The sequence below is a fragment of the Rhincodon typus genome, chromosome 27, assembly GCF_021869965.1.
Source record: "Rhincodon typus isolate 14 chromosome 27, sRhiTyp1.1, whole genome shotgun sequence".
Taxonomy (NCBI): Eukaryota; Metazoa; Chordata; class Chondrichthyes; order Orectolobiformes; family Rhincodontidae; genus Rhincodon; species Rhincodon typus.
Genome location: NC_063358.1, coordinates 17,419,531 through 17,443,026, shown reverse-complemented (window position 1 = coordinate 17,443,026; position 23,496 = coordinate 17,419,531). Strand labels below are relative to the sequence as shown.

Sequence of the window (23,496 nt, the reverse complement as noted above, 5' to 3'; positions counted from 1 at the left end):
AAATGTTCCACATGACAACAGAGACAATGCTCCAAATACGCTTCATTGTCAATAAAGGGCTTTGAGATGTTGTGAAGTTACGAAAGGAACTGTGTACAAGTTTTTTTTCCTTTCACTCTCTGCTTTTTCTGATTTCCTGACACTTTCACACCTTATTTTCCATACTGGTTAATTCAAAAGGATATAATCTTCAATTTCAGCACCCATCTTGTCACAGTTCACACCATAGTCTTTGTAATCATCTGTGGAAAGAATCAGTAAATTATTCCAACATTTGGAGTAGAAAAGCACAGGGTGATGCACAGCTTGGAATGAAACTCGCAGGGAGCACCTATGGGGAAGATGCACATCCAGGAATTCCCACCCTGTTAACTATGGCAGGGATTTTGGAAGCTTCCCTACAATTCATTCTCAAAATCTAGCATTTACTGCACATATTACATATGGTGGTGAGTCAATTGAACTGTAGATAATATTTAACAACAGAGTTGGGTGAGAGCACATGGCAACAGGATGTGTTATCCTATTTTGATTGAGAGTTGAGTTAACATATGCAAGGCAAAGAGTCTAACCTCATAAAATATTACCTCAACCTAACAGTACTATTGCCACTGCTGACATTGGTCTACTCCACCAGCAGTATTGATAACCTCATCCAACTCTTTTCAATTATCGCTCCATTTCAACATACCTAGGTTCCAAACAAGTTACCACCAAGGGTGAGCCAACTGAAGGAAGTATTAAATGAGAAAAAAACCTTTTAACATCCAGTTAGAAGGCGGCTGTGAATTATTTTACTAGCACCTCTGAGCAAGAGTCAAGTCTCACACTAGAGACTTGGGCGCAAAACCTAGGTTGGTACTGCCTGAATAGTACAGGAGGGCTGCACTGCTGGAGAAGATATTGTTCAGATCAGACACTAAATCATAGCCTTATGAAACCTCTCGTGTAAAAGCACCATTTAAGTGCAGGTTCTGCCTTGGTATCCTAATCAAAATTTATCCTTCAATTAACATCATTATCTGGATTATCTAGGCATTCTCATGCTGCTGATAATGTGAGGCTATCCTGTGCTATACATTGGCCATTGCATTTCCTCCATTACAACTGTAAAAATTAAACTGCGACACTTTAAATTGTCTATAAAATCATTTTAAGAAGTCTTGTGGGAATGAAAGCTGTTTATAAGTTAAGGGGTTCTTGCGGTGCAGTAGTAGTATCCCACGTCTGGGTCAAAAAGTCTGGGTTCAAGTCCCTCCTGCCCCAGAAGAATCATAAGATGTCTGAAATAAATTCCTTCTTTTATTCTTTAATCAAGAAACCCCTTGAATGTCAATAAATGAAGAAAATCTATAATTTTAAATTAACCATGTTCAAGAAATTTCAAAGTGACTTGTTCTGCTTTGTTTTCCTGTTCAACACAAACTTGGTCAAGATGTCCAAGAGCCTTTTACACTCATTACCCACTCTATACACTGCCATCTGCTGGCACTGACCACTACATGTTTTTAAAAAAGCACACAATTTAACACATGGAAAAAGCATCTCACCATCAGTCTTCAAAGCTGCAATTAACATCTCTATACATTTGTCACGGATGGACTCCCCAGTTGACAAGAAAGGAGGGAGGATAGTTGGTGTGGAGAAGGTAGGGCTGGTAGGTGTGGAAGGTGATTCCATCTTTGCTTTGCTGCTACCTCCACTGTTAAAACAGGTAGAAAAATCATCAAAACAGCAAAATCTCTGAAAGATGAAGCTGGACCTGCAGATTACAGTAAATCCCAAAGAATCCCAAAATGTCTTTATTTTGGTGATCAACAGGGTACCTGGAGGGAGGCCCAAAAGAACAAGCTGTCCAGTAAATCAGAAAGCCCACCTGCACGCTCCATCAATTTGATTTAACATACCATTTTGAGACACCTCAGAAAATGAAGCAGTCCATGTCCAAATGCAGTACCTGGACAATATCCAGGTTTGAGCTGATAAGTGGCAAGTGACGCCACACAAGTACCAAGTGATGACCATCTCTAACAGGAGAGAATCCAACCATCGTTCCTTAACATTTAATGGCATTATCATCACTGTTTAAGATGATTAAAGGATTTTTTATTAAAAAGATTTAAACAATTTTATTGAGCAAGTCTAGGACAAGGCGGTCATAAAGCTTTAAGAGTCATTAGGGATGCAGAATAAATCCTACCCATATTACACCTATATTACACAAAAAAAAATTAAAGTTATGGCCAGGCTGTTCAGGAATTATTGTACATCCTCAAGTAAAAGTTGATCTCATGTAAAAGTCGCCCCCCTACTTTTGGCCAAAATATCTGGAATTTTCCAAATATCTCATGTAAAAGTCGACCCTAGTTCTTCACTGATAACAGATCATTTGTGAGTCAAGGTATTATCCTTTACATAAATGTTACAATGAGGAATTTTTTCATGCTATTATGTGTTTTGATGTACAATTCACAACAATTTGGTGTAAAAGTTTAAGACGCATCTGGTTACAGTCAGGTGACAACCTCCCTTTGTTTGCAGCTCAGCTGAGCTCAGTTCCCCTGTAGCGTTCGTGGAATATGGTCATGTACCTAGTTGAGGTTTTGAAATTTCTTCTTCATCTTATGGAAAAATGGTCTCCAGAAAACACAAACATTATGCAGCAGCATTTAACATGAAAGTTATTGAAGTTGCAGGGAAGACAAATAATTGTGTAGCAGCAAGAGAATTTTGTGTTTCGGAGAAACTTGAGACAGACTGGAGAAAGACATCAAATCAATTTCAAAAAATGCCAAAACGAAAAAGTGTGCCAACAGAGGTAAAACTAGCAAGTGGCCACAAGTGGAGAAAAAAAGTTGTTGAGTGGCTACTTGAAAATCGTCAAAAATGGAAAATGTGTTAGTAATGAAGCCATCCAAATCCATGCACAAAACGAATCGAAGAAGGATGGAATTTCAAATTTTAAGGCAAGTGCTGGATGGTGCACAAGGTTCATGAGAAGGCATGACTCAGTACTTCAGCAGAGAACTAAGACTGCCTGTTGAACTAGAAGATAAGATATTACAATTTCACCAATTTGCAATCATAAATTGGCAGAAGAAAGACTTCTGCAAATGATATGGTATTTTGGACAGTAGCATGAATTTCAGCCCCTCAAAACTAGTATGCATATAATAGACAGCCCCATAAATTTAACCTTATAAAACAGTCTAAAAAATCTGACTTTTACACAAGTATTTATGGTATGTCAAGAAGCACTTCCTCATACAAACAGTAATGAGGATCTGGAACTTTCTTCCCCAAAAGGCTATTGATCTGGGGTCAAATGAAGATTTCAAAACTGAAATTGACGGAAATCTTGTTTAACAATAGACTAAGGTTGAAGGGGCCCAAGGGTCAAATGAAATTTACCTACAGAATGATCATGATCAAAATGAATGTAACAGGGCCTTTGGGCTGAATAGCCCTGATTTAAAAGCATGGGCGCAGCCCACTTCGATGGGTCATTCCAAACTAATTCTATAGCCATTGGGCTGTTAATTAGCTCAGAGCAAGAAGTCTGCTCTCGTCTGGGAGGCAATCGCACCTCAGAGGTCTGCTGGCTGATCAAATGCCAGAGGCAGATTAATCTCAGTAGCACCACTGGGAGTGGTGCCCAATTCCAGAAGAGCATGCTGTCCCTTTGCTGAGGAGTCATGCAGCCAAATCTTGAAGCTGAGTTTGTACAAGGAGAGTTTCACTGGGAGTGCCACTTTTAGCAGGGGATTGAAGAGTTGGAAACAGGTGGGGAGATGGAGGAGGCGGGAGTATCATGGCAGCCAATTTAAGGCACAACGTCCTGAACAGGATGGACCCCCATCCATAGTTTGCAAAAGGTTTCCCAGGTACCACTTAAGGACCTCAACTGACTCAGGGTAAGGAGATTGTCTGATGCCTTTCTCACTGCTGATAAAGGTAGATGTGGGCACGACATTGCCTCAATCCATAGGACCCCGTTTTACACACCCCACCTCCCACCCACTCCCACTCATCTGGATGCCTGATCCCAGGGAAATATAAAAGTTCTATCCCACGTTTCTTGGAGACATAATGCAGTGAGTCAGCATTGGAAGATCAGAAATGAACGAAGGTAAGTTTCAGCCTGGTCCAGAATGGGAACACCAGGCAGCAACTGGGAATTAGGAAAGGGCCCACAACTGGGGGGAAAATGGATAGCAAGATTATACCTTTGTATTATTACATAGAGAAGTGACTGAAATCATCAAGTCTGATCATAACTTTGAAATTAAGATCCATTACACAGTCTCTTATTCTCAAGAGATTCTTTCCCAGGAATTAAAATATTTTCTTTTCTCGGTCTTTCCTTTTTGAGGCTGTCCAAATCGAAGTTTCTAAATCACTGAACTGTTACATTCAGTTTCACTTTATGTTTTATTTGCCTTTCCTTCCTGCTATTCGCTACTCTAATCCCAGCTGGATTTTGAATTTTAAAGAAATCATAGCACAGATAGCTAACCTTTCTTCTTTCAAATTATCCACTGAAGTTCTTCGAGCTGGTGAGGCTGTTGTTGGTGATTTGCTGTTGTACGAATCCTTCCTACAACAGAGAATGAGGGGTTTACTGACTGTTTAATATTAGCTAGTGTACATCACAAGATATCACAGATGACATACTACTAGAGGAGACTTCCACCAAAGTAGGAACCAGTGAAAACATGATTTTTTTTTAAATCGTAAATATTGGACAAGGAGGAGGAAACAATTTTGTCTCTGTTAGGGTCTCAGTGATTAGGAGTTCTCGATTTACAACTGTCAGCAAGAGTGAGCAGACTTTCAAGATATTTCTTTGTTTGGAGTGTTGTTGTCCAGAGGAAATGTTTGAGGCAATAACCATTGTATCATTGCAAGAAAAACTGAGTATGTATTTCATTCAGAGGAAAATACAGCATACAGAGATTTGTTTCGTGCATCAATGAGATATGGGCATTGCAGCTAGATCAGCATTTATTCACCATCCCTAACTGCTCTGCAGAAGCTGGTGATGGGTAGCCATTGCCTTGAACCACTGCTGTCCATGTTATGAAGCTACTCCCATCAGTGCTGTTAAGAAATGAGTCCCAGGATTTTGAGACCGTAACAATGAAGGCACAGTGATATTGTTCCAAGTCAGAATGGTAAGTAGCTCAAAGAGAAACTTGCAACTGAAAGTGTTCCAATGCATTGGCTTTCCTTCCCCTTCCAAGTGCTGGAGGTTTAGAACATCAGAGGAGCCTTGGTGAATTGTTATTGTGTATCTTCTCGATGGTACACGCTGTAACCACTACGCATCCATGTTGGAGGTCATGAATGTTTAAAGTGGTGGATGGGATACTGACCAAGCGAGCTGTTTTGTGTTGGATGTTGTCAAACTTCCTGAGTATTATCAGAGAAGTTGAGGGTATTCCATCACACTCCCTTTACACATAGTGGCCAAACTTTGGATAGTCAGGAGGTGAGTTATACACTGTAAAGTTTCTAGGTTCTTAGCTGCACTTTTAACCAGAGTATTTATATAGTTGTTTCAGTTCTTAGGGCTAAAAGGATCAAATGGCATGAGGAGAAATTGGGAACAGGATGCTAAGTTGGCTGGTCATCCAGGATCATACAGAATGGCAGAGCAGGTATAAACAGCCGAATGGCCTGTTATTGTTCCTATTTCCAATGTTCTGATGTTCAGTATCTGGGCAGTGGTAACCTGCAAGGTGCAGATGGTAGGGGGTTCAGTGATGGCAGTGCCACTTTAGTGGAGGTGATCATCGGTTGACACTTGTTTGGTCCAAGCCTGAATGTTGCACAGGCCTTGCTGCATATGGACACAGACAGCTTCTGAGCTAGAGTGGGAGGGAGGCACATAACCATCAGTTATCATTGAATCTGCTTGGAGTTCCTTCGTAAGCAATACTTCCCAGATCATAAAAACTCACTAAATTAAACTAAACTCATCTCGTCTCTGACTCTCTCACTTCATATCAGAGCCCTCTAGTTAATAAACCTGCCAATGGAGACAGTTACTTTTTCAAAATTCTTTGTGCTCTGAACCCATGTATAAAATCGATCCTTAACCTTCTCTGTTCCAAAGAGGAGGAGGACAATCTGCCTCACTCCACTGAAGGACCGCATTCCTGGTAATGTTTCGAGTAAATCTCCTCTGCAGTTGGCTGGTTTGCTTTGGAATGGAGACAACACAGACAAAATGCCTCTTTCTTTGCTGTAAATATTCATGGTCCCAAGAATGGATTAAACCAAATACATATTTCCCTTTAAGATTTGGAGCTGGTTGGCAATTTAAATTACGTACTTACCAAGATACAATATTTACCATTCACTTGGGCGTATTTAAGTAAACAACATTTCTTGCAATATCCTAGAAATGTCTATAAATATTCAAGGTATACCTGTTGTTCGCATGTTCAAAACTGGCAGTAAGCGGTAATATGCAACAATCAAGGACAGGTACTGCCATGGTCTTGGTTGGCAATGTATTTTGTTCATTGTACAGTGGTACGTTCTGGTGCAGTACTGTTAAAGTCTGTGTAAAGCAATACTGGAGTTGGTTTGTGACCTTGTGGCTCTACCTTGAGACTAACTGCTCTCAGTACAAGGTGGTACTGGTAGGTTTTGTTGATTCTAGGCTCCCTGCCAAGCAAGAAGAGGCCATTACGGAACATAGTACATCAGGGAATGACTAAGCTTCTGATTTCTCAACTGATATCAAGAAAATGAATGGGTTCTTGATTCTTAGAGTGACTGGAATAATATTATGTTTGATAGTACTGCCCCTCTAGCCAGATAACTCTGTTGTGTAGTCACTGATCCAGACTGGGATAGGTCATTATGCTCCTGGGAAGCAACACCTACCAAAGGGGATGGGGAACAAGGATCAGTCAGTGATCCCACTATTGATTATAATTCATTGACCTAGTTGCTTACTATTGTGCAAACAAGAAATTAAAAACAGATCTGAAAGGCTTGATCTCCGTCAGTGCTGTCCATAGCCATTTAAATGTCTGACACTGCCTCCTCAAGTCACAAACAGCAGTCTCTTGCATGAAGTGCCATAAAATAACTGCGTCAGGAAGGGTCAACTTCTTCAAGAGAGGGTGAAGATAATTAAAGGCAAGTGAAGACTAGACTATACCGATTTTGCTCTGTATTTCTAGACTGATAATGAGATAGAATCAGTTATCTTTCAGCCTTTTTATCTGTTAAATGTTCCTTGACAACTTCAAGCTGATTGGTGGGGATTTGCTGAATGAATCTCTCCTGTGATTGAAATAAATGGTGTGTTGAGCATTTTCAGTGTTAACCTTTCATGCTCAGGCAGAAGATGTTATCACTGTATGACGTTCATCACTTGTACCCATGTAACCCTCCCCGCCTTACATTCACCAGCAAAAAATTCACATGACCTGTGTAGAAGGACATCAGTGTTCTTTAAAGCTACAATGAACTCGATGAACTTGAAAAGTGACACAGGAAACCTTTAAACTTGGCAAAGTGCTAATTTTATCCAAATAATTATCACAGGTGTGCAGCACGGTGGCTCAGTGGTTAGCACTGCTGCCTCACAGCACCAGGGACCTGGGTTCGATTCCACCCTCGAGCAACTGTCTGTGTGGAGTTTGCACATTCTCCCCTGCGTGGGTTTCCATGGGTGCTCCGGTTTCCTCCCACAGTCCAAAGATGTGCAGGCTAGGTGGATTGGCCATGCTAAATTGCCCATACTGTCAGGGATGTGCAGATTAGGTGGGTTATAGGGGTATGGGTCATGGTGGGATGCTCTGAGGGTCGGTGTGGACTTGTTGGGTTGAAGGGCCTGTTTCCATACTGTAGGGGATTCTATGACTTTAACCATTACGTGGGATTTATCTTTTCTGTTTTATACTCGTCGTTTAGCGCCTTTGAATCAACCAATGCCAAAATTACAAAACTAGTTATTATAATGAACGACCAGATCTAATTACAAAAGCAGAATGGGCTGGAGTGATCTACTCCTGTTCTTATATGATAACAATATAGCTGTCTTAAGCTCTCCTTGTTGAGAGAACTTATTCTTTCATGGGATAAGGGCATCACAGCTAAACCCCTGTTTGTTGTTCATCCATAATTGCCCTTGAAAAGGTGATAGTGAGCTGTCTTTTTGACTGTGATGTGTAGGAACTCACGCAGTGTTAAGAAGGGAGTTTCATAAATTTGACTCAATGGCAGTGAAGGAACAGCAAAATAGTTCCAAATCAGGGTGGTCTGTGGGTCAGAGGAGAACTTAAAGGTAACGGTGTTCCCATGCATTTACTGTCCTTGTCTTTTGAGGTGGTAGAGGTCAGACATTTGGAAGATGCTTTCAAAGGGAATCCAGTTGGGTTTAATACAATGTTTTAATGTGAAATGCCAGGCCTGAACTACGGGGACCTGGGAGTCCCTTTTTATTGTTCATACGGCACCTTCCAAACCCATGACCCATCTGTAAGGATAAGGGCTATAGATACACAGGATGGGTACCAGCTGCATGTTTCCCGTCCAAACCAATCACCATCCTGACTTGGAAATATATTGTCATTCCTTCAATGGATCAAAATCCTGGAACTGAAAGTTGTGGGTTAAGTGCGGGGAAAATGGGACTAGTGTAGGTAGTAGAGTATTTTGGCAATACAGATTCAATAGCCTGAAGGGCCGTAATGTTCTATGTTCTATGTTCTATGTTCTACAGTACATAAGAGATCCTTCAGGCTATTGAATCTGTATTGCCAAAATACTCTACTACCTACACTAGTCCCATTTTCTATGAATGATTCTATGAACTCCCTAATTGCACTATGGGTGTATCTACACTAAATGGACTGCAGTGATTCAAGAAGGCAGCTCACCACTATTTTCCCAAGGGCAACCAACAATGGGCAATAAATGCTGGCCCAGTCAGTGACACCCACATCCCACGAATAAATGATTTTTTAAAAAAGCTATCACTTCCTTCTCACCATTTACAGTTTTAAGAAAGGACTTTGGAATAGGTTACGACAAGTAAAGTTTCCATATAAATCCAAGTTGAATGAGGCGGCTTTGATGTGTCTGAGAGATCTTATAAGGTGCTATATAAATAGACATCTCCATTTTCTTTTTCAGAGGCATTTGGCTAGGAATCAAGAGGTCAAAGTCCCACTGACAGTTCAAGTGATGACAAGGTCAGGCAGAAATGTCTCTCTCAAACCTGTCCAGGTTCTTGGTCCCAGAATATTCAGAGGGGCTGCAATTGTTTGTAGAACCCTACCCCAACACAAGTTAGTGCTATCACAATAGATTGGGCAGGGCTACTTGGATGCGCAATGCACCAAATCTTGGAAACAAGTCATTACACTAACGAATAAATCTTTGTCCCCACAGATGTTAACCATGTTGTTTTCTATTTATATATACAGACAGAATTGCCGGGAGAAGCACAGCTAGTTACCATGAGATGTGTCAGCAACAAAACTGTGTTAAATTGCCACAATCCTTGAATAAAGTCAATATCACCTGAAAGGAGAATACATCATGGAAAAGGCCACAGCTCAGCAATATGGTTGAGAATAAAACATTTTAATTGCCTATAACTTCAATGTAGGCATTTTTAAGACATGGCAGTCTTCAATAGTTTAAAAGCACACCCTCACCATGCCAAGAAAAGCTTTTGACATCTTTGCTTTCCCTGAATTATAGAAGAATAAATCATTGCCACCCTGATGAATGCTTTTCAATTTGTGGTGCATCTTGGCAAAAATATGCATCTTTCTGCTCCTCATTCACAAAGAAAATAGAAATTTGCCAGATACTTCTTCTAAAGGTATTTTTTTAAAACTCCCTTTCATAGCAAAACAGACATTACACTACCTTTCTTCAGTATCTGTGGAGTTTTTCCTGGGCATAGGTGAAAGAGTCATTGGTGACATAGAGCTCAAGAAATCACCCCTGCAAAATACAAGAGCCATTTCAAAATCCCTCAAGGAAAACAAATAAAGCAGCATTTACACAAGCATTTGTGCATCGTTAATAGTTTACTTTACAGAACAGCAGTATAACTAATTTCATTTCTCCCGTAATGCTCTGAAAATCCATGTTAATTAGCAGGAAACGGATGACTTCCACTCTCATAGTTTAGCAGCAAACAACTTTCAAACATTGTTTCAAACATTGTCCACCTAGAACCCTTCATTGTTCAAAAAAAAAGTCATTCCTTATGTTCATGAATTAGGCATGACATTTAGTCACACTGCCTCCTAATGGTATAAGCGCGCACATGGCTGCCTAGAACATGTCCAAAATGAAAGACTTTCTTTAGAATCTGAAAACTGTGTAGTCTATCCAACTGCTACACGTGCATTTTGGGAATAGCTGATACTGTTGGGAGGTGATGGAAGGATTTGTGTTTGAAGAAGCAAGCTAAAAGGAGCCAAAGTGTCTTCTTCATGCAAACCTGACAATGACTGTATAGTTCAAGTGCAACTTACTAATTTGTGTCAATTATGAAATAAAAATCTTCCTCAGCCAGGCAACAGAATTAAATGATGCACAGAGAGATCTAGGTGTTCAGGTCCATTGTATCCTGAAGGTGGCAACGCAGGTCGATAGAGTGGTCAAGAAGGCACACAGCATGTTTTCATTCATCCGACGGGGTATTGAGTACAAGAGTTGGCTGGTCATGTTACAGTTGTATAGGACTTTGGTTCAACCACATTTGGAATACTGCGTACAGTTCTGGTTGCCACATTACCAAAAGGATGTAGATGCTTTGGAGAGGGTGCAAAGGAAGTTCACCAGGATGTTGCCTGGTATGGAGGGTGCTAGCTATGAAGAGAGGTTGAGTAGATTAGGATTATTTACATTAGAAAGACGGAGGTTGAGGGGGTAACTGATTGAGGTCTACAAAATCATGACAGGTATAGACAAGGTGGATAGCAAGAAGCTTTCTCCCCCAGAGTGGGGGACTCAATTACTAGGGGTCACGATTTCAAGGTGAGAGGGGAAAGGTTTAAGGGAGATATGCGTGGAAAGTTCTTTACGCAGAGGGTGGTGGGTACCTGGAACGCGTTGCCAGCAGAGGTGGTAGAGACGGGCACGATAGCGTCATTTAAGATGTATCTAGACAGATTCATGAATGGGCAGGGAGCAGAGGGATACAGATCCTTGGAAAATAGGCGACAGGTTTAGATAGAGGATCTGGATCTGCGCAGGCTTGGAGGGTCGAAGGGCTTGTACCTGTGCTGTAATTTTCTTTGTTCTGTGTTCTTTGTTCTTTGTTCTTTGTTCTAAATAGCAACTTCTGACTAGCAAACAACTTCATTCAAGGGCAAGTAAGGATGGGTAACAATATGCTGGCTTTATGACCAATGCTCACATCCCAAGAAATAACTTTTTTTTCAAACGCAAACTGTTGCTCAGCTAGGGACGATTGGAACCATGCTGTTCCAGCATGTTTAATACATTAACCACAAAGGCAATGAAGGAGATTAACTATCTCACCAGTAGGCCTAGGATTCCAATTGTACCTGAATGGGGTAACTCACCTGCAGGGCTGTAAAGGGTTAACAAACATTATTTCACCTGTGATGGTCCCGTTGTCCATCTGTCGAGTTCTTCCTGGACACGGGAGAAGTTGTCGGTGAGGATTTGGAGCTGAATAAATCTTGCCTAGAAATCAAATTAGAACTAATCAAACCTATTGGTGTGAAATGTTTCATTCCTTTTCTCCTGCATTGGCATCACAGACTAATATTGATATTCTCCCAACATCTTTGATGTAGTGCTAGCTAAAGCAGGCATGAGCACGCTTGAGATGGCTGTCCTGAAAACTTTGAAATAGAATTAATCTAAAGATGGGTCTTGAAGGTTTCCATTGATAGACTGTGACTATTTCCTTTGGCAGCATGTTCCATTGTGGAATCATCCTTGGAAAGTGAAAAAGTGGAAGACCCAGATAGTGGGTGATGAGTTTAGCCTGAGCGTCACTGTATCTCAGGCAATGTTAAGAAGATAAAGCCATCATGGTGATATTCATCAGTACAGGAACTGAACCCATAATGTTGGCATCATTGCACATCACACACCAGCCATCCATCTAAATGAGCTAACTGATCTACAGGAAGAAAGATTTTAGCATACTGCCTTTGTAGTTAGTGTATGGATGGCTACCTCATGTTTTGTCATCGCTGGAGGACACCCAGATACATGTTATAATCAATTTGCACCAATCCATTCAACATTTCAGAGAAAAAAGTCAGCCCATTTATGGCCCTCAATGTTTTTCGTCAAGTAAACTCTCATTCCTATGAAAGAAACTAGAGATAATCTGACAGCGTTTAAATTATGAAGTAACAGCCAATGAACCTACTCAAACGACAGTGTGGGAAAGCAGACAGGACTGGATAGCTTTAATGGTCATTACATCATCTAGCACAAGTGGTTAAAGAAGAAAAGGGTTAACAAATGCATTCATGTTTTCAGGATATTGCAATGGTCTTTACAGCCAATGAACTAACTTTGAATTGTAGCCTTTGTTATAATGTGGCAGAGACAATTAATGCACAGATCGATTATTCTGCATTTTTTAAACAAAGTGACTCAGAATAAATTTTGAGGATCTCTTTTGTCAGGTGCTGAAGACCATGGATTTGATGGGTTGAAAATGTTCTGACTATGGTTAAAGGTATCTTTGTAGAACTAATTCATGCAATAAGCCATGCCACATTAATATGAATGACCATTGGGTTTTTTCACATTTCAAAATGGCGACCCTCCAACCCACACCAGCAGTTCAACTTTATACCTTGCAAAATGTCGACCCTTGCTTTTGGAAGGATTTTTGATGGTTTTCAATGTTGACTTATATGCTGCAACCCACAGTATATCGCAAGGATATAACATTAGGAAAGTCTTTTAAGTACTCCAGCAGAAGTAAACAATTTCCCTAGATATACAAAAGAATGTTTAGAACATTCAACTCTTTGAATTATATCATAGCAAGTATACGTCCATTTGCCATTTGAAAGTTCCTACAGAATCTGCTACTTACATTTCTTATGTTGCAGGTTATAACAATCTCTGCGTGAAAAATAATTCTCAATTCCATTCTAGATCTTTTGCTAATTATATTAAATTTATGACCTCTGGTTACCTGATGCATCTGTCATTGTTACTTCAACTGGATCGTGATAATGCAGTGCAGAATGATGACCTGTTTCATTACCTCTCCACATATTTATCTTTGGGATGGTTCTGGGGTGCCGGGGACACTGCTGGTGCCTGGTCTTTCTTCTCACCCTCTTTTCCTGATGTTTTCTCAGTCTTGATAGAGGCTGGAATTTCTGAGGCTGAAAGAGAAAATGTATTGAGATCCAATTTGATTCCTCTCTGGTTTATTGTGAATCCACAGTAATCACTAAGACCAGTTGTAGGAATAAAGTTAAGACATAACAGAGGTGTTCCTCGCATTCAACTGATGAATATAAATTTCTTTTATACGTAGGATATAGCAACATAATCTTTAAGGAGAGGCTTCAGAAAAGCATTCAAAAGCCACCCGATGGTCACAGCCTGCAGCTCCATTGTGACAGCTAATATTGCAAAGTGTTATTAGATAAAATGTGAACAAAACCAGTGTCAAAGTAACCCTTAGGGAAAATAGATGGACAATTAAAGAGCTATAAATTTCATGAAGTTATTTTCAGAGACGGGTATGAATGTAAAATTATTTAGGACACGCAAAATTAACAGGAACAGGCCATCCATGAACAAGAATGTCCTTTTTCAATTGGATCATGGCTAATTTCTACCTGAATACCACTAACAATTTTTTTTAAATTCTGTAATTCCAGAAACTCCATTAATCTCAATTTTGAAATTTTTGTTTAACCACCCCCACCTCACCCACAGCCTCACAGGGTTTTGGGAACTGGAGAAGTGTTGTTTGTCAGACTTTTATTATTTGATGTTTGAAGAAGTGCTCTCGGACATGAAGCCTAGCTCTAATTTCAAGGCTTCTCCCCATTGTTCTAGTCTCTTCCAATTACCACCTCCCCCCAAATCAGAGGAATAGCTCTTCACAATTTAAATTCTTCCAGTCATTTCAGACACCACAATTAGGTCACTCAATGTCCTATACTCACTATCACCTTCTCAATAGCAATTAGAGATGGACAATAAATATTGGCCTTGCCAACAGTGCTCACAGCCAACTGGAACAGAAGCTCAGTCTATACAACTTATCTTAATAATTTAATGCTTTCACAGTGATAAATGTGGATGCAGGATCTTGTCCCAAGAAAATAAATACATTAAGTTTATACAGTAAAGTAAAATGAAGAATTGCAGATGCTGGAGATCTGAAACAAAAACAGAAATTGCTGGAGAAACTCCACAGGTCTGGCAGCATCTGTGGAGAGAAATCAAAACTAACATTTCAAGTCTATCGATCCTTCTTCGAAACTGCTTACATACAATAAGTGACTCTGATCTGCATTAATTGTTTTTATACCCATTCAATTTTTCACATAGTAATGTAATTGCAAAGAACAGTGAAATGAATAGTGAGACAGGGAAGAACATTGGCCAGGTCAGTTGAAAAAAATGTTTATATTTCTTTGAATAACGCAATGGAATCTTCAACATTCGTGTGAACTCATGAGATCACACTTTGGCTAAATTTTTCATGAAATAATTGAACATTCCTCATTAATGCATTCAATCAGCACTAAAAAAAAAAATCTTTGTTCACTGTCACACTGTAGTTTACAGGACCTAGCCCAATGCAAAACTGGAAACCTCCTTTCCTATAATACAACACTAAAAACTAATTCATTGCCCGTAAAGAACTTTGGAACATCCTGAAATTATCCATCTGAAGTCTGCTGTGGATAACACAGCAACCATTTGAGCAGATGAATTGTTTTAGTGAAGTTGAGGGACAAATATTGGCCACCATAGGGAGGGCAATTCCTCTACTCTTCTTCAAAACAGTGCCATAGGATCTTTAATACAAACAAACATCCAGGCTTGGGCTGACAAATGACAAGTAAGATTCACACCACACAAGTGACAGGCATGACTATCTCCAACAAGAGAGAATCTGAACATCTCAGTGTAACATTCAATGGTATTACTATTACAGAATTCCATCATTATCAATATCCCGGGGGTTACCGTTGATCAGAAACTAAACTGGAACAGCCATATAAATATTGTGCGACAAAAGTAGGTGAAAGACTATGAAATCTACAGTGAGTAATCAATCAATCTCCTGTCATGCTAAAGCCTGTCCATGTTGTTCTAGGCATGGATCGCTGTTGGAATACCCTCCAGTTGCCTGGATGGTGTTGCTCCAACAATACCCAAGAAATTCAGCACTATCCATGATAAAGCAAGCAACTTGACTGACACCCCATTCACCAGCTTCCACATTCACTCACTTCACCACAGATGCACAATGATAGCAGTGTGTACCATCTCATACCATTGTGTACCCCAAACCCATGATCTCTAGAAAGACAAGGACAGCAAACACATGGGAAAACCACCAGCTGCAAGATTCTATCACACCCTGGCCCCCAACACCTCATACCCTCCTCCTCCTCCACCAACACCACCTCCCCCATCCCCCACCTCATCCCCACCTTAAAACTATCTCAACGTTCCTTCAGCACTGCTGGGTCAAAAATCCTAGAACTCCCTTCCTAACACCCATATGGGTCTCCCTACACCTCAAGAACTGCAGCAATTCAAGAAGGCAGCTCAGCACTATTCAGCATCAATTAAGCATAGGCAATAAATGCTGACCTACTTCCCATAAGCTATTTTTTTGAATCAACTGAGAGGGCAAACAGGGTCTTAGTTTATTGACTTCTCCTTAAGAAAGGATCCCAAGCTGTGCAGCATGCTGAAGTGTCAGCGCAGATTTTCTGCATTGGAATGAGACTTGTAGCATGACCTCCTCATTCAAAGGCAGTGAGCCATGGCCTTCAGAAGCCATCTTTACAGGACCTCATTAAATCCACACACATTTAGCGATTAAACACAAGACTGATGTGCATTACTTCTTGTTTTTAGTGTTCTAATCTGAATCCTCAGTCAGTAACATATTACTGTGACTAGTTGTACGAATCTAGGCAATGGATAAAGGGCACTCCCATTTGTTTTCTTTATAGATAAAATACACCTTTAACAGATGAGTTTCTGCACTTACCAAGAAGCTTTTTCCAGTTTTTGATGAGGATTTTAGCTAATGCAATGACTTGTTCATCCGTGCTGTGTTTACGGATTGCATTTACAGACATCCCAACTCTTGTATTCTGGTAAACGATAAAGAGGGAAGTCTAACTCAATTGGAAGAACTCGAGCAGTCCTCACCTAACACACAGGAATTTCACTGACATTGTGGAAGATGCAACGGCGATATGTTGAATTAAAACAGAAGTTTGTTAAACTGCATTCAGCAAACCAACTAAATGCACTTTGCTATACAAACAGCAATTACACGTACAAGATAGGGTTATCGACTTTTGTCGCCAACAGGCTGCCAGCTTGGTCAGCCTTCCTTATCACCAAAATACATCCAATAAATTAAAAAATATTAAATCACATATCAAAAACAAGTATTTTTTATTAAACAACCTTATAAATGTTCTACTTGGATTCACTTTCAGCAGTGTCCAGGAGATTAATCTTCAATTCCTGAAGATTCCAGGGTCATCCTGGAGCATTGACAACACCCTCAAGGACATTATTTGGAATTGTTGTTGAGATTAACGTATCAACCTGTTAGCTGTATTTATTACCAACCCAGAAGAACATGAATTCAGATGTCTGCAAAGTTCCAGGGGCTTTTCTTTCAGTCTTTTTTTTGGGGGTTGGAGCATCACTGGCCAGGCCAGCATTTATTGCCCAACCCTAATTGCCATTAAGAGTCAACCACATTGCTGCGGGTATGGAGTCACACGAAGGCCAGACCAGGTAAGGATGGCAGCTTCCCTTCCTGAAGGACATCAGACAGGTTTGTCCGACAATTGATTGATGACCATCATTAGACTCTTAATTCCAGATTTTTATTAAATTCAAATTCATCTGTACTGGCGGGATTTGAAACCGGCTCCCTAGAACATTACTTGGGTCTCTGGCTTAACAGTTCAACAATAATACCACTAGGTCATCACGTCCCAGGTGCACCTTACCTATCACTGGTACATGTCTCTGGTACTGAGAATGCGATGCAGATTTTTACAAACAGAGAATCACTTTCATTCAGCTGCAGAAGCATTTCTTTCATCTATGGTTTTAGGCTTTACTGAGCCAACTTTATAAAGCTTTTGGCCGGCAGCATTCTGTTCTCAATACTAATCTCTGCCAATTCATTTCAGTCCCTGTATCAATCCTTCACATTTTGCAATTTAAAGTTTTTTAAGAATAGGCATTGGTGGGAGGAAAGTGGCAGAGTTGGAAATGCCTTTATTAAGAACCAAGACTGGAAAAGTTTACACTTTATTTGCATTCTGTCTGAACTCAGGTCAACAAAAGGTAACGCTGGTTAAAAATTACACTGCACTGCACCATGATTAACTAACTTTACCCTCAACCTTACAAGTGCAGCTTCTCCTGCACCTTTTGTGAATCTTACTAATTCCTACAACAGTTATTGCTGGCTGTTGAAGAGATTTCTCACTATGTTAAGTTGTGAATTTGTGTGTTTAATTGAGGATTAATATCTAAATTTATTGCTCTTCAGAAACATTACAGTCAGCAAAATAAAAATGTGTTTATCAGATCAGGTTTTGCTAGAATTGAAAGTTCTGCAGCTTCCAAGTGGGAAGTGAACACGTTAGCAATATGGAATGGGAGCCTGCCCAAGAATCAACTGCTTAACTGTTTCCATCTTTACACACTTCATTTTATTTAGCATTATTGTATACTCTACATCCATATTTCTCTCCCACACATTCCATACTTCCCAAAGTCGAGAAGATTCACTGATCTCAACCAAAAATTCCAATAACAAATCAAGTGTGATTGATAAATTTAACCTAAGCAACAAAAGATCAGTTTATGTGCAATAAACGAGATTTTGGTAAGCGAGAGCCAGGAAGGGAAAGTCAGTTATAGGTATAGCTAGAACTGGATTTAGTCTGCTATAGTAATGCCTGTTGTGTTTTTATTTAGTACACCCAGGAATTTTACATAATTAACCGCAATTACAAACTGGATGGTTTCTTGTCAACTGGCATGAACACAATGAGCTGAATCGCCTTCTTCCTTGCTGTAAACTTTTATGATTATATGTTTATATGAATTTAAAACAACTGCTTAACCATGAGACAGCATGGAGGGTCCTCCTGACAATATGGGGAGCATTATATACAATTTGAACATTGCTGGAAAAGCAACTCATCAAGACAATTCACGAGAAAAATTGAATGCAAGATAAAATATATGTCTTTTTTTATAAACAATACTCAAGTTCTATAATATCAAACAACTGTTTGAAGAATGAATTTGAATATTTTCCCATTAGAAATTTAGCCAGGAATCCAACTCTTAGCCATGTACAGTTTGTCTTCATCATTAAAGCAATTGGACGCTGCAGAATGTAGCATTGAAACTAATTTTGCCGCAGCCTTATGTTTCACATTGCCAGACTTTGAAGCCAAGTTTAAATCCACATGGCTGGCAATTATCTGTGTCAAAGCTTTTTTTTTCGTTATCTGACATCTATTTTCCCTTCAAAAAGTAAACTCAACGAGTACAGTAGAGAAAGTGGGGATGCAAAAACATGCTGGAAGACTGAGGGGAGATAGATGGAACAGAGCAAAACTCCTGCAGAATCTGAACAACAACACAAACTAGTTGAGTCAAATAGCCTGTTTCTGTCAGTCTATTTGATTGAATGTGATGGTGACAAAAAGCTGGAGAACTGGATCATGGCAATGTCTTGCCGTGGTGCGCTGATTGTGGGAATGAGACGGGGAAAGCTTTCTGCCATCCATCATAATCTCAGGACGTGCTCTGATCTTGTCCACCTCTGAAGGCCACACATCCCCCAGCACTGGGTCAGAATCAGCACCAAGGTCAGTACTTCTACTTCCTCGCCACAGCCCAGGGCACCAAGATGAACACAGTACCTCCTACTGCAATCCCAGGATTAACACCTGGAAACATCCTGGTGTCCACATGACTTCAATTCCAACTGAACAGTCTTTAGTCACTGAGCAATAAGGAAAGACGCAGCTACATCCAGAAAAGAAGTTATATCTTTAAACGGCAACTTGCATTAAGAAATAAAAACACCCTAGGGCAAATTACAGGTGCATTATCAGAAGAACTGACACCAAATCCCTGAAGATGATTAGAACAGACAGCCAAAAACCTTTAAGGCACAAATTAAAATGGAAACAGAAAGAGAGAGGCATTAAGATTCAGAGAGGGAATCCAGGTGACAGAGATAGAGAGGCAGCAAGTCCATTCGGGTGGTGGTGAGAGAGGGCGAGGGGCATTATAAAACAAGGATGAGAATTTTAAAATCGAGGTTTTGCCAATCCAGGAGCCAATATAGGTCAGTGAGCAGAGTGATGGTGAGTGAGCAGGACTTGGTATAAGTTAACATCTGGACAACAGATTTTTTTTTAAACCAGTGAGATCAAGATTACAGAAGATACAATGAGAGGTCAGCCAAGTAAGGAATGAAATAGTTGTGGAAGTTGCAATGCACAATAGGACTGTTTCAACAGCGGATAAGTTGAGGCAGGAATGGATTTAGGTGATTACTGCAGAGTCAGCCCAGGGCTCCTCCCATAGAAACTCAGGCAATGGTCATTTGGCAGTTTTTTGTATCATTAAGTTACCTGCAACAACTTCAGAGTCATCTTCACGCCTTGCAGTTCCTGGAGCAGATCCAGAGCACCATCCTATTCAGATTTAAATAAAATCAGAGTGATTTTTTATTATAAAATTCTGGCAGCCTGTGATTTTTTTTTTTAAATGAGTACAACTGTTCATTGGCTGTCAATGTTGAACATCTACAAAATATTGTAAAGCACACAATGGAGAGTTATAGAGTCTTACAGCACGGAAACAGACCCTTTGGTCCAACCAGTCCATGCCGTCCATAATCCCAAACTAAACTAATCCTATCTGCCTACGCTTGGTCAATATCCTTTCTTATTCATGTACTTGTCTAAATGTCTTTTAAACATTGTAACTGTACCCACATCCACCAATTCCTCTGGAAGTTCAGCCTACACACAAACCACTCTGTATAAAAAAAAAGGCCCCTCATGTCTTTTTTAAATCTTGAGCCTCTCAGGTTAAATATATGCCCACTAGTCTTGAAATCCCTCACCTTAGGGAAAAGACACCTGCCAATCATCTTATCTATACCCCTCAAGATTTTATAAACCTCTATAAAGGTCACCCCTCAACCTCCCACACCCCAGTAAAATAAAAGCCCTAGCCTATCCATGGCACAGTGGCTCAGTGGTTAGCACTGCTGCCTCACAGCACCAGCAACCTGGGTTCAATTCCACCCTCGGGCAACTGTCTGTATGGAGTTTGCACATTCTCCAGGTGCTCAGGTTTTCTCCCACAGTCCAAAGATGTGCAGGCCAGGTAAACTGGCCATGCTAAATTGCCCGTAGTGTTCAGGGATGTGTAGCTTAGGTGGGTTACAGGGGGATGGGTCAGGGTGGGATGCTCTGAGGTTCAGTGTGGACTTGATGGGCCAAAGGGCCTGTTTCCACACTGCAGGGATTCTATGATCTAAAGGGTGCATTGAACTCTTAAAAGTGTGTCTTTTCGGGTTCCACATTCCAACCCATTACTTTACAAGCCTTACTTCTCCCACCACAGTGCAAACCTGCTTGGATTCTAAAGTCATACTGCACCCAAGTAGGCTACTCAGCCCATTGTGTCTATGACGGGCTTCGGGAAGGGCTATCCAGTTCCATGGCCAACCCCGTCAGTACTGCTTCTTTAACGTGCACATCTAATTCCACTTTGAAACATACAGCCCACATCATAACAATCTGATGGGGTTTGGAAAGGAGGGGTGTCGGGTGAATAGGAGCGAGGAAGAGGGTAGGTGGAGAGGACGGAGACTGGGGTGGGGAAGGAAGAAAGGTGAGGTAAGGATATTCACATGTAAAAATATCCCTGGCTAGGTCACAAGGCGGCGTTTGCACATTTGGCGAACTATGGAGACTCTCAGTTTCGTTTACGTTTCTTTAAAAAGAAAGTCCAAGGGTGGAATGTGGCGTTTTTGTTTTAAAGGGAAGGGGAGGGGGGTGCGCGGGGCATTAGCTGGCCAGAAGGCACAGGAAGATCCCAGTAACATGGGAGACTGCGGTTATAACCAGATCACCTGCTTGACAAATCGAGCTAACCCCTGAATATAAGTTGTGCAGACTTTTACCCGCTTAGGCACGTCGACAAAACTGCCCCCGGTCACTCAAAAGTGACGGAATTTTAATTAAAGTGCAAATCTGTTTTCAAACTTCAGAAACCAACTCTCCCGGCCTGGAGTTTACCAACTTCTAATTATTTTCACACTGTCGCCTTGCTCTTCGAGCTGATTAACCTTACCATACTCTTCCTCGATACCATTTTATCCAGCTTTTTTGCAATTCTGGTGAGGTTCTCCTCTCTTCCCATGGTGCTGTCCCCTGCACAAATCCGCAAAATGCACGGTTACATTACAATAACTACATTCGAAAAATCGAAAACAAAACAAACACTTTAAAAAAAAGTCACCCGGACTAATGGTGAGCTGTCGGGTAGAAAGAGGCGTGTCTCACCGCTCGGTGCTGTAAAACATTACAGACTTTACCCAGAATAACTGGCTAAGGGCTAAACCGGGACAAGGTCGTAAAGAGAACAGCTCTTTTAAAAACTGCTGGTTCTTTTTTTTGTTCCTGGTTTGGGGGCAGACACCATTCGAGGTTGTTTTGAATTCAGACAGAATTTCGATATTTTCCAAACTAACCTGTCCAGAGATGTTTCTGCACACACCCGGAGCAGGTGGGACTTGAACCCTGGGTCGCCTGCCTCAGTGCTAAGTGCGCCACCGATGTGTCAAAAGAAGCCTGAATTTATAACTTTAAGATTGCAGAATTTAGGAATATAAAGGGAAGACAGCGGCCACAAAATGTGTTTATGTGGCGTTCTTAGCTGAACAACAAATACCCAGTTGGACAGCAAATGGTCCTGTCGTGAAGCACACAGTGTTAAACAATCAAATGAAAGTCAAGGTAAAACATGAGAAACAGGAGCAGGGAAAGGCCATTCAGCCAATGACCCTGCTTTGCTAGTCAATAAGGTCATGACTGATCTGATGTGGCTTTTGCTCAACTTTCCTACCTGCCCCTACATCCTTTGACTCTCTTGACAAACAACAATCTAACTCAGCATTAAATATATTCAATGATCTGGCCACAGTGCTCACTGAGAGAGAAATTCCAAATACTGACAACCCTCAAGGAAGAAATTCTTCCTCATCTCCATCATTAAATGGAAGGCTCATTATTTCGCAATAGTGACTGCAAGTTCTTTTTATAATCAGCCTGCGGAGACACTTACACACCTCTGGACCAGGTGGGACTTAAATGCAGGTTTAAGTTCTGCAGGTCCTGGGGTAAGGATGCAACCAGTGCACCACAAGATCCCTGATCCCCAGTTTTAGATTTCCCCCAACAAGGGGAAACCCCTTGTCATGATCTGTCCTGTTAAGCTTAGTCAGAACTTTATCTTTCAATAAGATCAACTCACATTCTTTAAACTATAATGAACAAAGGACCGACCTGCTCAACACTTCCTCGTAAGACAATCCCTTCATCCCAGGAATTTTCCAAGTTAAATTTCTCAGAACTACCTCCAATGCGAGTATATCCCTTTGTAAGTAATGAGACCAAAACTGTATGCACTACTGTACACAAACTGTAAATGGTCTCACCATATTCTATATAGTTGTAGCAAGACCTTCCTGCCTTTTATACTTCATCCTTCCTGCAATGAAAGCATTCTCTTGTATCCTGATTCTTTGTATTCATGTACTCGGATACCCATCTCTCATACTGCTGCATTCTGTGGTTTCTCTTCATTTCAATAATATTCTACTTTTCTATGCTTCTTGGAAAAGTGCATCCATCTGCCAACTTTTTGTCCACTCATGCATTCTTAATTAATTTTTAAACCCCTTCTCAAAAATAAATCACCATCAATTTGCCACTAATTTAAACTTCAAACAGAAAATATATACATGTGTAATATATAATATCACACACCCATGTGGTACAAAGTGTAGTCACTGTTGGAAACACAGCAGACAATTGGCATACAGCAACTCCCACAGACAGCACAGGGGTAATGACCACAACATCTATTATGGTGAGATAACAAGGTGTAGAGCTGGATGAACACAGCAGGCCAAGCAGCATCAGAGGAGCAGGGAGGCGG

The 23,496-nt window shown here is 40.6% G+C and overlaps 1 protein-coding gene across 6 annotated transcripts in view; it reads right to left on the bottom strand.

Moving 5' to 3' along the window:
• Nucleotides 1–22,087, bottom strand: part of tcea3 (transcription elongation factor A (SII), 3) — a 40,715-nt gene extending 18,628 nt beyond the window's left edge. For 2 of the 6 annotated variants that reach the window (XR_007264945.1, XR_007264946.1), the window contains exons 1-9: nt 21,628–21,829; nt 19,893–19,955; nt 16,247–16,352; nt 13,256–13,379; nt 11,614–11,700; nt 9,904–9,981; nt 4,517–4,597; nt 1,551–1,702; nt 186–242 (exon numbers count right to left, since the gene is read on the bottom strand). Coding sequence is in view for 4 of the 6 variants with exons in the window: in XM_048613045.1 (XP_048469002.1) it covers nt 186–242; nt 1,551–1,702; nt 4,517–4,597; nt 9,904–9,981; nt 11,614–11,700; nt 13,256–13,379; nt 16,247–16,352; nt 19,893–19,955; nt 21,628–21,696 (817 nt within the window). In the remaining 2 variants the exon portion in view is untranslated. Of the gene's footprint in view, nt 1–185; nt 243–1,550; nt 1,703–4,516; nt 4,598–9,903; nt 9,982–11,613; nt 11,701–13,255; nt 13,380–16,246; nt 16,353–19,892; nt 19,956–21,627; nt 21,863–22,027 lie in introns of those variants that run through there. The other 4 variants (XM_048613045.1, XM_048613044.1, XM_048613046.1 and 1 more) reach the window with 4 other exon arrangements.
• Nucleotides 22,088–23,496: the final 1,409 nt, after the last annotated feature.